General features: G+C 35.9%; 2 protein-coding genes across 2 annotated transcripts; one reads left to right on the top strand and one right to left on the bottom strand.

Annotated features, from left to right (window-relative positions):
- Positions 1–3,315: 3,315 nt before the first annotated feature.
- On the bottom strand, positions 3,316–9,946 carry LOC135635016 (EH domain-containing protein 1-like). The gene is made up of 16 exons (XM_065145808.1): positions 9,682–9,946; positions 9,508–9,587; positions 7,891–7,959; positions 7,761–7,818; positions 7,616–7,668; positions 7,486–7,528; positions 7,344–7,405; positions 6,788–6,901; positions 6,537–6,639; positions 6,381–6,430; positions 6,120–6,248; positions 5,783–6,034; positions 5,556–5,635; positions 5,170–5,293; positions 4,946–5,089; positions 3,316–3,875 (listed from the first exon to the last, which is right to left on the bottom strand). The coding sequence occupies exons 1-16, from the start codon at positions 9,764–9,766 to the stop codon at positions 3,690–3,692; spliced, it is 1,632 nt and encodes a 543-aa protein (XP_065001880.1). The 5' UTR covers positions 9,767–9,946; the 3' UTR covers positions 3,316–3,689.
- A 2,432-nt stretch (positions 9,947–12,378) lies between these two features.
- Positions 12,379–15,373, top strand: LOC135585874 (uncharacterized). Its single transcript, XM_065147965.1, has 3 exons — positions 12,379–13,435; positions 14,509–14,815; positions 14,946–15,373. Exons 1-3 carry the CDS (start codon positions 12,401–12,403, stop codon positions 15,080–15,082), a joined length of 1,479 nt encoding a protein of 492 aa, XP_065004037.1. The 5' UTR covers positions 12,379–12,400; the 3' UTR covers positions 15,083–15,373.
- Positions 15,374–16,010: the final 637 nt, after the last annotated feature.

Genomic DNA, 16,010 nt, shown 5'->3' with positions numbered 1-16,010 from the left:
ACCTTAAATACAATGATCCCAATGTCACTAGACAAAGGTCTTTCAGGTACATCTTTTGAGACCAAATTTTCCTAATTTTTCAAACCTTTTACATTGGAGGGGTCTCATTTAGTACATCTCCCATACAATTTTTTACATGATCCTTTGTCGAACCTATTCAATCTTAGAGTTTAATGAAATCAATTAATGAGTTTATGAGACTAATATGCTTTTGAGATAAGTAACGTAGGAAATACTTCAATCACGGACTCAAACCACCAAAGGGTCAATTGTCGAGTAAGAGAGTCAAACATTATATCAAAAAAATTATTATATCAAAAATTGGACGTCGAGCAGGAGGAATGACCGATGTGCTAAAAATCAGATTTCATGCTAAAGGTTCAGGTATCATGCTAGAAAGATCAGATATTATATTGAAAGATTGGATGTCATGGGAAAATCAATATATCAGTGGAATGTGCGATGTATCGAGGGAAAGGGCGATGCGTTTGGAGTTCGAACGAAATGTCAAAAGATCGGATAACATGTCGGAAGTACAATGCGCCAAAAGCTTTGTAAATGTGCTGAATGTGTGGTTGATTTGTCAAGATCTTAATCAAGATTATTTTGGATCAATTTAAGCCATTATCAAGTCGAAATAAAATCCATTTGTAAGAAAATCATTGGGATTGAAGTTAGGCCGAATTAGGCTTATTAGAAGGACAAAACAATAGTTTAAAATAGGCTTATGCAGTGGTACCACCAGACTCAAGTGGTAGTACGAGTTAATCGATAAGCATAGTTTATGCTTTATCAATATTTCCCGTGGTGGTATCATCTATTGTGGTAGTAATACTATCCAGAATTCAAGTTTTGTGGTAGTAATATCATCAAAATTCAGATTTGCGACGTCAAAAGTTACAATGGTAGTACCACCCAGTGTCGATGGTAATACCATCCGTATCCCAAAATTTTAAAGGATTTAAATTTTTGACTCTATTCTTAAATTTTTTGGGGCCTATAAATACCCCACTTAGGCTTGGTTGATGGGATATTCATTCCAGAGCTAGTGAAGTATTGTAAGCTCTTATTTTGAGCATAGTTTAAATCTTCTTCTTCTCGTGAGCTTGATTATAATTCTAAATTATAGGAAGTAAGAGATATTATATAAAAAGAGTATGAATGCTATATCCTAAGCTTGAAAATTGAGAGAGTTGCAATAAGGATTATTCATCTTCACCTATTGAAAAGAAGATCGAGATAGTGAAAACTGATAGCCTCGAGGAAAGAAAAATCAAGATTAAACATAAGTCAACAAGACTGAATCATCATAAATTGGTTTGTCTCTCTTTACTTGCCCTTTTATTTGTTATTAAGTTTTATTCTCATTACTTATAATTCTCTTTTCTTATAATTTTAACTTAGATCAATTGAGTTTTAAAATCAAATAAAAATATTTTTACACTAATTCACCTCTCCCACCTCTTAATGCCATTAAAATTCTAACAATTTATATCATAATAATATTCTTTCATTTAGATTAACACCGAAAAGTAAATAAATAATAATTTTAAGCAATCAAGATCGAACACTTTATCACACATTTTTTTCATGTTCAACGGGACGAATTGCACCTATTGAAAAACACAATAGGATTTTTTTTTTTTTTATGTATTTTGATTTATGAAATATTGTTCAGCTTGATTTTTCAAAATCTTTTAAACCGATGGATAAATATAATGATTTAAAAAGAATATTTTTAAAAATAATTTATTCTTTTAGTTCAATCGAGTTTTTAGTTATGATATTGCACATGATATATGATACAAAGTCACTTATGAAGTTATAAGTAAATTAATCTAAAATTAATCTTTTAGTTCATAATTATAAATTATTTAAAATAAAACTAAACAAATTTATTGGTAGCATGTATATCTATTTTACGGATATTATCAATGAATTAAAAAATCTTAGTAAATTATGGATATTATCAATGGATTAAAAACTCTTAGTAAAAACTATACTAATCTTGAATTTACTTGAAAGATGTTAAGGTTTCTTCCTCGAGATCGAAAGGTAATAACAATTCAAGAAGCTAAAGATTTGAATAACATTTTTCTTGAAAAACTCATAAGATTTTTAATAACATATGAGATGACATGCAAAGTATAGAATAAAGTAGAGAAAAATCTTCTAAAAAAAAGATATTACTCTTAAATTTAAAGAAGATTACTCGAGCAAAAACTTAAGCCACGAAGACATGATACTTCTTACAAGAATATTCAAAAAATTCATGTGGAAAAATAAGATAAATCTGAAAGAAGAAAATATAAAAAATAAAAGTGAACTCAAGAAATATATAATCATATGCTACGAGTAAAAAAAGTTAGGACATAATGCAACAAGTAACTCAAAAGCAGAAAAGTAAACTAATAAAGAAGAAATGATAAATTATGCCTTAATGATTTTCAACAATAAAGTATTTGACTTTCCCGAAACTTCTTTATTACATAATGAACTACTTGAAGTATTTTATTATTTACATAATAAACTTAAAAGATTGATAAAAAATATAATTTGTTAAAAAGAATCATATATCACTCGCCAATGAATTTGATATATTAAAAAATAAGTATGACAATTATATGTCAAAATTTTGTACTTCTTGCACTAAACATGAAAATATAGAATAATCTAATTTTAAAATTAAAAATAAATTATTTTAAAAATCATTAGAATTATATACTTTAAAAAATTATATAAAATGATTGACTTACCATAAATGAAAAACTATAACATTACTTAGAAGAGTTTATTAATAGTAATAATATAATAACACCACTTAAAAAATATATATATTACTATGATAAATATTAAAAAAATTAAAATTAGAAATAAATTATGATTCTTGCTAAACAAAATTATATATTAAGAACATAAGAATCTATATTAAAAAGTTAAATACACTTGTTGTGTAAAGTTTGGCCAGATACTCTCTTAAGAAATATAATCATCTGAGTTCATGAAGAAATCATAAATGATTTAAAGTAAAAAGACATATACTCTCTTAAGAAATATAATCATCTAAGTTCAAAAATCATAAATGATTTAAAGTAAAAAAATAAGAAAATAGACAAAGAATCGAAGACGATAATAATACCACTTCAGTTGACCCAAAACATTATTTTGATAAGTCATTCATTTTCTCGACACTAAATTTATAATAAACTCGAACTCCGATCAAGATTAGCTCTAAACTCCCTTCACAAATCAGACAACCAAATTATACCTAAACCAATTGATAGTTCAAAATCTCATCCAATAAATCTTTAAAACATTAGTTAACAAATAAATATATGATCAGGTCTCAATTGTTTTATGAAGACGTTAAGATCTTAATATACAAAGGTTGTGGATCAAGTTGTGTCCTCACTACTTACCTTTTAAAAAAAAATAATAAAAACAAAATAAATGAAGTCTATACCAAATATTTAAACAAAAACTTGTCCAAAGCAACACCAGCACTAATAGATCCGCTGAAATACAACCATATCTATCAACGTGGAAACAAGATTCCAAAACTAATGGTTTGAACGAAGAAGAAAAAAGCAAATTCCTCGTGGCAGAAGTACAAGCTCAACATCTACTTCGTTACAACTTGGTCTCTCGAGAGCAAAAGACCATGTTTCACTATTCAGTGTGAGGCATCCTCAGTCATATGGGTTTCTGAACCTCTTCAAAAGTTCTGGGATGTCATACCCCAGCATATCATCCACTGCCTGTATCATTTTATGCTTCATCTTCTCAAATTTGTCAATATTGTATCCACCCAACACCTCTCTGAACTGGTCGACATTGGGGAAGTCTCCTGGTGCTAAGTGGAACTCCTTCTGGACCTGCTCAACACACTTGTCAGATTCCGTACATACATTTATTTGACAGACAGTTCCACCTTACAACTACTGAATGTAAAATTCAAATTTGGAACCAAACCACAGTGACAAAAAGAAAATGAGTAAAATCAACTAAGTGCCTAAAATAGCTTCAAGTCACTGTTAATTGTATACCAAATAATACTAGCAGAAACGCAATATGGAGTGCATAAGCAAAAAAGGAACAGGAGTCAACATCTTACTTGCAAAGGAATTAGAGCAAATACATAGTCTACTCATATGAACCGGATGTTGTACTTGAAATGACCTTCCATTTGTATTACACTCCAAACAAATAGGCAAAAATAAGTATTAGCAACAAGCAACCGAAGTCAATGGTTACAAAAGTTTTCTCTGGATAATGTGCCAAAAAGAAACAGTATTGTGAAGACCGTTATCTGCAACGCAAATGAAGCCCTAATTCACCAAGGTTTGGGCATAATTAGGATATGTAATTCTGATGTTTCTTACAGTTCTATGAAATATAATGGAAGAGACTGGGAAAACTGCTTCCATTATAAATTCTGTATTGTATTAAGCCCTCCTACCAAGGTTCGCTCCCACCTTGCATATATTTATTACATGACAAGTCATCATCATCATATGTTTATTATATGACGAGCCATCATCAGTCAAGCCCTTTTCAGATGATATTGGTTTGGCTATAGACCATGACACGAAAAACAGGACACCAAGAAGTTTACACAAAATTTCATCAGTGAATGTGCAACTCGCCTTCAACCTAGCATCAAATTGGCAAGGTAGAAATGTAATTGAGAAAATAAAAACTATAGCCACAATTGATGAGATACCAAACGTCAATAACAATGAGGAGATGGGACATGAGAAAGAATAGCTGAAAAGTGCTTGCATGACAATGTCTGAGAAGTTTGACCTTGGAGCAACCCATCAGCTAATAGCTATCATACTAAGCAAAAACTATTAGAAACCACTTAGGAACTAAAGCCAATGATCTTAAAGTAGATACACAATTGACTAATCATGCCTAGAAAATTTACTAGAGGAAAGCTGACCTTTAAAAACTCTTCTTCCAGGTTATCTATAAGTTTCTGCTGAGCCTTAGCCTTGCCCATCATTGCAGGCATCTCCTTCTTCAGATGACTAATTATGCATGCATGAACCTTGGCTGCTCTTGCACGCTTCACAAATTCATTGATCTGCAGATATAAAGAACATAGTGATCGAGAAAGAGTCACGTTGCAGAAAGATGTTCAAACATTGCAACAACCATACTTACACGACGGTCACAAGCCTTTTTTGGGATATCATTCAGATCAGAAAGGAGATCTTCTTGCTCTTTTTCAAACAACTTTCCAATGACAGCATGTTCTGCTTCATTTACCGGTTTGTCATTAAACGAACTGTATATGCGACAAAGGAACGATTTAGAATGACAAGCAACAATCTTTAATTGCTGTTAGGTGAAATTCATTTGGAATTTCGGAGACTATAAAATGCACCCTAGTAACATTAAGGATGATTTAAGTTCTCAAGGACATAAAAGTTACTCTTGAGATGAGCTCCCGGTTGAAATATTAAAAATAACTGTAAAATATTCATCATTCATTATAACATTGAAGAAGACAGGATACACAGTTATCTACATTGTTACTAAGAGCTTACCCAATGTACACTCGCATCACTTCAGGAGTGTTCAGAACTTTTCCAAGAGACCACAGCAATGCCCCATAAACTCTCATGAGCTGTGACATATGACAGAAAAGAAACATGTCGTCAATCAAACTCGAACCAGTCTTTGCTGACAAAGAGGTAGCTTGTCAAAAATTGATTCAACATATGTAACATTAAGAGGTATGTTAAACGGATGCACAGATAGCTTAAAGTTTCACCTGTTGGGTGTCAACTTGGTCTGCCTTATTCAGAACAACACGTATTTTATCATCATGGCCACGCAAGGATCCAATTACACGCTTAAACTCATCACTGATGTCAAGTTTATAAGGATCAAACAGGAGAAGAACAAGGTCACATTTTGCTGCAAACCATGATGTCACCCCAGTGAAGTCATAACTGCGTTGAGTTCGTTGTTTCTCCCCAGATAAAACACCAGGAGTATCAACAAAAGTAATGTGTTCCAAAAGCTTCACAAGCAAAGGTTATACAGTTGGATCCTGAATTAAAATGGAGGAACATCTTTCCATACTAGGGGTAAAGATAAAATCATACTGGATGGGGCATCTGAGAACACTCGAACTTTGATAAAAAGCCAGTGCCAAATGCAGTCAGGCCATTATAAGGCATATCTGCTTGAACAGCAATAGTATTCCCAGGAATGCTTCTCTCATCTGGTCCTGACTGCATATAAGCAAAATAATTAGTTGAAAAAAAATTAGAGCTCTACAAAAGCATCCACCCAGAAAACAAACCCAAACAAATATAAAGAAAAACGAAGAAAACAAAAATAAAGAGGGGGAAAGGAAAACTTACTGTTATAACAACAAATCTATCGGTTGTAGGTTCTGGTCCAATATGTGCACCTGAAAGAAAGCAGAAATATAGAAAGGTGGTCCAATATGCAATCTTGGCAACATTAAGTGAGAAATAAAGAAGTTTTAAAAATAAATAATATAAGTATCGGCAAACCTGGATAGCTAGATTTCAATAAATGTTTTATGAATGTGGTCTTTCCAGTAGAATATTGACCCAAGAGCATAACCATGGGCTTGGCATCGAAATCACTATTTGTCTACAGAAGGATTTATTTGTGAGGTCAAAACTAGAGAATGAAATTGTTAATAATTAATTTAAATTCAATGAGAAGGTTCTACTAAAAGTTTGTGCAGTTTGATAACTAAAAAAACTGTGGTAAAAAAAAATCAGGAATTATGCCTTACCAACAAGGGAGAAACAAAATCACTGAATTGATAGGTAACTTCCAAAGGCTTCAGTTTCTCAATATATAATTTCTTCAAACCATCGATAATTGAGGTGACTGACTTTGAAGGTATCTAACAGCAAACATAAGCACAAGATCATCATCAGAACAACAAAATAGATGGGGCATGTTGTCTGGCTAATTTACTAAAATAGCCATCCATACTTTCTACTGCAAAAACCAATATATATAGTCTGTAAGTACAGGTGATCATATCTTTCATTTCGTGATAATCAACGCTGATAAAAGCAAATGGTTGATTCTAGAAATTTTGTCAAAAAATTCTAACAATGTCAATGAGATATCAAATGCAAAGGCTTAAACATAAAGAATGTCAAGTCCAAGGAATAAAACAAGGCGCGAGAGAGTATGATAGCGCCTGGGCAGAAACAAGGCTTGCCAGGACCACCATATATACTTGTTATAATATCCAAAAAGGATTCAGAAAAAGCTTATAGTATGTTTACTCATACATGAAATTTGAAGGATAAGTATACATTGATCCAAAAAATTACCTTTTTTGCTGATTTTGAGTTAAACCAGCGAGCTGATGCAGGTGATTGAGGCTGTGGTGGTACTGAAAACATCACCAGAAACATCAGCTAGGTAAACTACCATCCAGAATGTTTTCATGAATTCTAGAAGCAAGCTTCCTACCATCTGAACAAGGATCGCTTTTCTTTTCTGAGCGCTTTGATTTCTAGAAGATGGTTAATTGCAGTAAGTCGAGGATGATACTCATTCACACAACAAAATTTTTAAGGAACAAAGAGAATAATTGACATACAGCTAGTCGAATATCCAAACCTTCCATCACTGGAGGTTTCAAGTTCTCCAAGTCTGTTGTGAGGAAAAGTGATGCATACAATTAACAAAACTAGCATTACTTCAAAGCATACCAGCTGTAGGAGTTTTTTGAGTCACGGAGTTACCTGCATGATTAAGCAAATCTGGAGTCATCTCATGCCCTTCTTGAGCCAGTGCAACAAGCTGAACATCATGACAAAAAATTAGTGATGGGCATTATGTCCTTTAATATAAAAAATGCATGCAAAGCAAAACCTGCATTGCGTTAATGAACTCTTGGAGATCAAGAAAACCCTGCCGCTTAGAGTCTGCAATGGCCCAGACCTTCAGAAAAAAAATAATACATTATTGCCAAAGAACATGTAATCTAATTACATGGTACAAAGGTAAATGCCACATTATTTAGTAGGATGAACATAGAAAAAAAATTTGAGAAAAGAAACAGCATGCCCTAATTGCTAACAACTTAGCATAAATGCCATTTGGTTTACATTCTTAACAATATAAGGAAAAAGGAACTTAATTTCTATATAAATGGCTACAATTTAAGGTTGCTTATTTATGCCATTTTCCCTCAACATAAGGTATATCTATTAAAGAAAGGCTCTTTTACTCAGGACCACCTTGGCCTATCTCTAGTTAACCTAATTATTAACTTTTACCCAAGATGAAAGTCCCAAGAAATCAACTGAAACTATAAAGCAGATGGGTCGATCTCAATGCAGTGAAAAAAATACAGGCACAGTTAAATGTGGCACCTTCTCATTATGTGGCTTAGATGCCATTTAACAAAAAGTTCTGATTAATGGTTTTCTGACAATTACAACTATATGATCAGTCTGCTGTCTATATTTTGTCATTATTGCAGTCACCCATGATTTCAGATATGGTGGAGGCAAGAAGACTAATGTTAAAAAAGAAAACAAGATAAGAATCAATAATAAAACATAAACCCACAAATTCGTGAACACAATAGATATGTGGTTTGATACACTCAGTTTATGTATATGAAGAACAAACTCAAATTCTTACTACCAAAGAATAATAAGCTACAAGGAATAGAATTTTCCATTGATTAGACTAGAACATAAGCTCAAAGCATGGGTAATACTCCCTAACATAAACCCTGAAAAATTCTTCTTCTTTCAATACTGTAAGAGAACACCTTAGTAGCACTTAAAGCATTTTCCTTGTACACTTCCCCCAAGGAAACCTTAAGATAATCAAACTCTTTTTCAAGGCTTCTTTTTTCTCCATACTTGAATTTTTTATTTTTTTAACTTGATTCTCCAAGTAATTTGTATACTTACCCATCCTTAGAGATAAAAAATACTTAGCCATCCTAAGAAGATCTTCCATTGGACTACAAGAAGAACCTCTGAATCATTCATCAATTGCATGCATGCCACTTGGGATTCATCGTATGCAAGAAACTTGCTGGTAAACTTAGGTCATAATGGTGATAAAGGATGATCGATGATCATGCGCTAAGAAACAACTAAATATAATTTGGTCTCAGAATTGTGTGATTCTATGTATCCTCGATTCTAAAGAAAACAGAGCTGCACAACTGCAATTTTTCGTGGTTCTTTTAATCCTCAATTCGTCCAGCACCCATCGTCAACATCTGACTCATTTGAAAGTAGACAGTTACAACCAGACTGTCACCATTAATTCCATCCTCCCCCCTTCTTTCCCTTGCAATCAGGCATTTCTTGGACAAACGGAAAAGAAACATCTATGGCTCACAGAAACGTGACGAGAATCCATTGCTAGATCGCATTAAACGTTAATCGGAAGGAACTGAAAACAAGCAAGCAAAGAAATTGACGAAAGCGAGAACAGAGCGGCGAATCTTAACGAAGTCGTGACCTGCTTAAGTTCGGGCCGGGACAGCTTCGACATGGCGAAGAACTTGAGCGCGTCGTTCCCCGTGATGCGCCCGTCTCCATCTAAACCGCAGAGAAAAGAAGCATATCAAACGTCATGAGAAAAGAAGCGAGAAACAAAAATCAAACGAGTGTGAGAGGGAACGAATCGACGGACCCTTGTCGGCGACTGAGAACCACTCCTGGTATATCTTCTGCTTCTCCTTGGGGCAAGAAGCGACGGAAGACGACACCAGATTCATCGTCTAGGGCAAAAGAAGGGAAAATGAGAAAGAGAGAGAGAGAGAGAGAGAGAGCAGTGCAGAGCGGGAGTTGTTCTTGGAGGAGCGTTTTGTTCTCCGCTCTTAGAAGAGTGGGGGAGGGTAATAGTCGCTCATGCGCGCGAGGTGGGACCAGACGGGGAAAGCGGTGCACATACTTAAACGGGAAAGCGTTATGCCGGTTTTATTCGGAGGGTAAAGCAGCAAGGGAGCATCGTGGCCGTCTGATGTGGATCGTGCGGTCAATGATCTCCGAACGACACGGCTCCACTGTGTGGGTATCGTGACATCATTTCATCGCACATATTGTTCTTACGCGACCCCCTACCCGTGTGGTATCGTGACACTCTCGGTTTTCCCGTACGTACCCGCTCACTTCTCCAACCCCACATTTACCCCTTGTGGTAGTATGAGTTATTCCAATTTCATCGAGAGAACTATTTATTATTATTATTATTATTTTCGATTAATAAATAATTGACGGAGTCTAGTCAATCAAAATATGATAAAATATCAACGAGTGTGTTGTGTTACCTTATACCCTAAAGATTAAAAAGCACCTATAATATAAAAAATATATATATTATTCGACTAAATTATTTAATAGTTTATAAGATATTATCTTTTTTTTATATATTTATTATAGATTTATTAAGCATTTTTTACCTATAATAAATTGACGTTGTCTTAACTATAGGAGGGATTTGTTAGTTACACTATCTGATGCAGTCTTTCGTATGACTGGATTGAAAAGGGAATATGAGATATAAGTGTTTTCTACCTTCAAGTTTCCTTTTTTTTTGTGACAATACTAAAAATAATAACTAAAGTTAAATATAAAATATACATATATATATTTTACCACTAAACTAAGGTTGAATACGACATACAAAATTCTCTCTCAACCCCTCAATTTTTTGAAACGAGATCAACCATGAAGATTATCCATATTCTCAAGATTGTGTATAATATTTTCATGATCCATTAACTTCTTTCCTGTGTTTCTTCGATGGATGACGTGTTTCGTTGACTATGTGTTCATGATTGATTTGGAGCATCTTGAAATCTTATTTTTACATGTGAGCCAATTTGTATGTAGTATTTTTAAATATGATTATAGTATTTTGATGGATATATGAAAAATACTAAAGCCTCAAGAACATTGTAACTGATAATATAATACCATATATGAGAGAGTATACCTTATAGATTTATTTATATGGTGAATCTGTACTGCTCAACTATATTATCATAAATTATTTTATATATTATGATAAATAAGGGACATTTTTCAAAGATATAAAAAATAGCTTAAAAAATAAATAAAGATAGATTTTTTTTTTCCAAATTACACCCGTTATGTATTTCATATATTAAGAATGCCGAAGATGCTATTACAAAGGAGTCTACTATTTAGAGTTTTTTTATTATTATTGAAAACTTATTATTATTCATAATATTTTTTTAAAAAATAAAATAAAATAATTTACTATTTATAACCCCTATAATTTTGATTTTTTTCACATCTCTTATAATCAGTGTAGTGTATGTGCATCCTATCGTTATCGACATTTCTTAATACTCCCTATCGTTGATCGTCATCTCTTAATCTACGTCTATCATTCATTGTCACTATAAGTTGTCACTATAAATATATACTTATCGTTGATTTTTATCCCCTAATTTATGCTTCCCATGGTTGATTATTATTTCTTAGATAATGTTTTCTTAGCCTTTGCTTCAATTTTGCTTATCGTGTTAAAAAAAAAACATATATATATATATATATATATATATATATATATTAAAAAAAATTTAAAAAATTATAAATTAAAAAAAATGAGATTATAAACGGTAATCTCCTATTGCAAATGGACCAATCATGTATCCAGCTCATGCGATATAATGACGAACTTGTCCCTCCCGTTGCAATAAAATATACGCATCCCATGTGAACTAAGACACGCGTAGCCGCTCGTCATTGGCTTGCTCAGCTCACGGGCGCCGCACCGCCCTCATCGCAGGAGGATGTCGCCAAATGGCCACCGAAAGCCGCCTGGAAGCGAACCAAAATGCCCCTGTTCCACTTCCACTCGCCTTCCTCCTCAACCTGCACCTCCTACTTCTCGCGTCTGCGTCTACGTGTTGTAAACAGAGCCTCCGCGATCGAGCAGTACACCTGCACAGGTCACGGAACGGACGTGGTACACCTCGTCTTGAGATTGAACTGACAGAAATGGCGCAATCGATACTAATAACATAATATCTCATCATGTTGTGTCACCAAACACGCTTCCATGAACTCCTACCACTACTTTTGTTATATCAGACGAGCAAGAGGTCTGATACATTGACATCATAATAGATCATGCTGAGCTGTTCCACAAACCAGCTTTTGATGAGATATTTATTCTTATTTTTGACTATTTTAAGAAAATTAAGAATGTGTAGGTTGCCAGAATTACACTATAAGGGTTATTATGGTAATTTGGTAATCTTCCACCTGGACTCCTCTAACGCCACACTCTTTTGTCTGGTTCATTACGATGCATAGTGATTCTTTCCCTCCCCCTGCAACAAAGTAATTAGTCCCTTTCCTGCTGGCCAAAGCAGGCTATGATTCATCGCCCATCAGTGCTTCCATCACCTCCCTTCTCGTTTCTCCCAGAGTATATAAACACATCAATGCAACAAAGCTGTTCAAATCTTGCCCCCTTGGCTTCCTTTCCTCTGGTTTGTCTTCCTCCTCCACTTTCTTCTTGTTCTCGTTTGAGGTCAATACGTCGAATAAGTCGGTACTTGGGAGTGACCGCAGCGATGGCGAGAGGGCAAGCCGCGCCGCTCCTCCCGGCGAGGAAGTCGGGCCGCGACGATGGTGATGACGAGCTCCGTGGCCTCCGATCCTGCCTCCGGTGGATGTGCCACGACCAGTCGGACGCCGGCCTCGCGGTGGTCTCGTGGGTGGCTTTCTTTGTCCTCGCCGTGGCCGTCCCAGCGGTGTCCCACTTCGTGCTCTCATACCGCCCCGACCGCCGCCCCTACGGCCTCGTAGTCCAGCTCTCCCTCTCCGCGGCCGCCGCGCTCTCCTTCCTCACCCTCTCCTCCGCCACCCGCCGCTACGGCCTCCGCCGCTTCCTCCTCCTCGACAAGCTCCCCAGCCAGAGCCCTCGCGTCCGCCTCGCCTACACCGCCCAGCTCCGCCGCTCCTTCCGCCTCCTCGCTCTCTTCGTCACCCCCTGCTTCGTCGCCGAGGTCGCTTACAAGTCCTGGTGGTACGCCTTCAGCGCCGACCGGATCCCCTTCCTGGGGAACCCGGTGGCCACCGGCTGCGTCGCGTGCGTTCTGGAGTTGGCGTCGTGGATCTACCGCACCGCGAGCTTCTTCGTGGTGTGCGTGATGTTCCGATCGATTTGCCATTTGCAGATCCTGCGGCTGCAGGAGTTCGCGGCGGTGTTCCAGGAGGAATCGGAGGTGATGGTGGTGCTCAAGGAACACCTCCGCGTGCGGAGGCAGCTCAGAGTTATTAGCCACCGGTTCCGGGGGTTCATCCTCTTGGGATTGATAATGGTGACGGCCAGCCAATTCGCGGCCGTCTTGGTCACCACCCGCCCGCACTCCGATGATAGCCTCTTCAACACGGGAGAGCTCGCGGTGAGTTTTATCTCTGTCTTTTTAGTAGGTTTCCTTTTTCTGTGGTCGGAGATTTTCTTTATTAATATAATTTAGAATAATTATAATTCTATGCTTGGACTAGAGTATTCGTCCAACTTGTGCAGCATAATTTAGATTTTAAGCCATGAGCATATAGTTAATATCAATTTTGATCGTCAAACCGATGCCCTAAAGGGAACCTGATGTTGTCTGCTTCTTCAAATAAAGTGGCACTTGAATCTTACAAGGCTGATCCCGAGTTGAACCTCCTTAGTGAATCTGAATCCCGGTTGAACCTCCCAACTCGGTTCACCGGACTGATCAAATCAGTAAATGCCTAGGAGAATAATATTGGATTAGAGAGAGAATTTATGTTGGACCGGAAGAGGTTCCTATTTATAGTGCGAAAATCTTAATCGTATACATTAGAGAAATATTCTTCAAACCAGGTTTGATTGAGATAATATTTATCAGTTTGATTTTGTGTTGATGCGACAAGTACCTTTGGCTTATTTCGTTAACTAGGATCCACATGTCAGATTTTTGATTAGTTAAGTATATTCATTGTATCGCATAATTGAAAATTTGAAGGTATGAGCTCAAAGGTTATGGACTAAATGATGTTGACTGAAAGTCTTTTGTATTTCAGATTGGTCAGTGTCACTTCAGATCAAATTACACCACCATTCTGTGATTTTTGAAGTGCAATTTATTATGTTTCTAAATTCCAAATTGCACCATAATTCTGTGATTTTATCATGTAACATTTATTGGCTTAAGCTTTTATATAGGTTCATAAGGGCTCAATAATTATCATGATATTAGAGCACAGGTCCAACGTACCTGAAAAAAAACCTTATCAAAGTACATTTTGATTTGAGCTTTATCGATCGCATGAAGAATATGATGTTCTATGAATACTCAGTGATACCAGTTGCTGCATGTAGACAACCACAATTACATGTGTAGTTGTATTCAGAAGCATCTCCAAGGCTAGGAACAGACAGCTGCAGTAGATGCCTTCGGTTGATCATGGTAATTGAACTAATATCTTTCGATTTTTGTACTCGCAGATCTGCTCGTTTGCGCTTGTGACTGGACTGCTTATATGCTTACGTGGTGCGGCCAAAATCACCCACAAAGCTCAAGCACTCACAAGCCATGCTGCAAAGTGGCATGTCTGTGCCACCATTGAGACTTTTGCTGTAGATCCTGAGACACCCTCTGAAGCTATTTCCAAGGCTAGTTCTGAATTCCCAGTAACCAATGGCGATGAGGACTCTGATGAGGAAGAGGGCAGTGAGGAGGATGAACTGGAAGGGACGAAGATTGTACAATCCAATGCTCACACCATTTCCTTTCAAAAGAGACAAGCACTTGGTAAAGCTTTACAATCATCCATTCTTTTGAAACCATAGGTGCCTCTTTTGCATGTGTCGTAAAAACTTCTTTGAGACTTGGCTCTTCATCTTGTTTACCTAAATTCAACTTGATTCTTCTTGAATTGCAGTGACATATCTGGAGAACAACAGGGCAGGGATCACCATATTTGGATTCACAGTTGACCGGTCTTGGCTTCATACGGTATTTATGCTTGAAACTACTCTGTTCTTGTGGCTTTTGGGCAAGACAATCGGGATCTCTTAAGCCAGTATCATCTCCTTAAATAATTTCACTCTTGTTCTTTCCCTTCTTATTCCTGTTTACAGAAAGGTTATGATTAGGCATGCTTTCATTCTTTTGAGAGGTGAAGGCATTTCTTGAGGCTTTAATGTATATAATCTTACAGAGATGTTGTCTGTGTGTGGTGTCCATCTCTCCCCTTAGTTGTTCTTGATGCTAGTCCTGCATTCAGTCGCTTGGATCTTTTGTCTGTGTATTACATTTTTGTTAGCTAAAATTAGTTTATGCATCTAAATTTGTACCAGTTTATTCAAATCTGCAATGTTGCTTGGTAGTCATAGGGTCTGATGTGTGCAATTGACATGGGAAGACACATTGGTCTTTTTGTTTTCACTGTCTTCATTGTTTTTGTTGCTGCTGCTAAGTTGTGGGAACTAAATGCAATTATTTCATAATTATGATTCATTATATAATAAGTACTTATTTGTTGAATCTAATTTGTTTTTGTTTACCTATTAGATGTTGAAGAAATTTAAAAGAAGAATGGGATGTAAATCTGATACAAGTTTGTAGGGCCTAATATTAGGTTGGATATTAAATTTATGAATAAGAGGACAAATAACTCATGAGGACGATATGTCGAACATGCGCTCTTAATTCTTGCATGAAAGTAGTATGAAAAAAAGGGGAATACAAAACAAAGGTGACTGCTATTATCATTGTAGGGTTCTACGATCAAATCTCATTTTTTTTCATTTGTGATTTATCAAAAGATTCCTTAGATTAATCTTTGCTATTATAGATCGTAGTCTATCTATGCTTTAATCTATTTTGTTTTCACATAGTATATTATCAATTAATCATTATCTGACATATATTCGTCACGTGAAGTCTTTGGTGAGAACCTTTCATCTATATGTTCGTATGAATAATAGTATAAAACAAGTTCAGT

The sequence above is a fragment of the Musa acuminata genome, chromosome BXJ3-4 (assembly GCF_036884655.1).
Source record: "Musa acuminata AAA Group cultivar baxijiao chromosome BXJ3-4, Cavendish_Baxijiao_AAA, whole genome shotgun sequence".
NCBI lineage: Eukaryota > Viridiplantae > Streptophyta > Magnoliopsida > Zingiberales > Musaceae > Musa > Musa acuminata.
The sequence above is the reverse complement of the archived record's forward strand: the minus strand, read 5'-3'. Positions and strand labels throughout refer to the sequence as shown.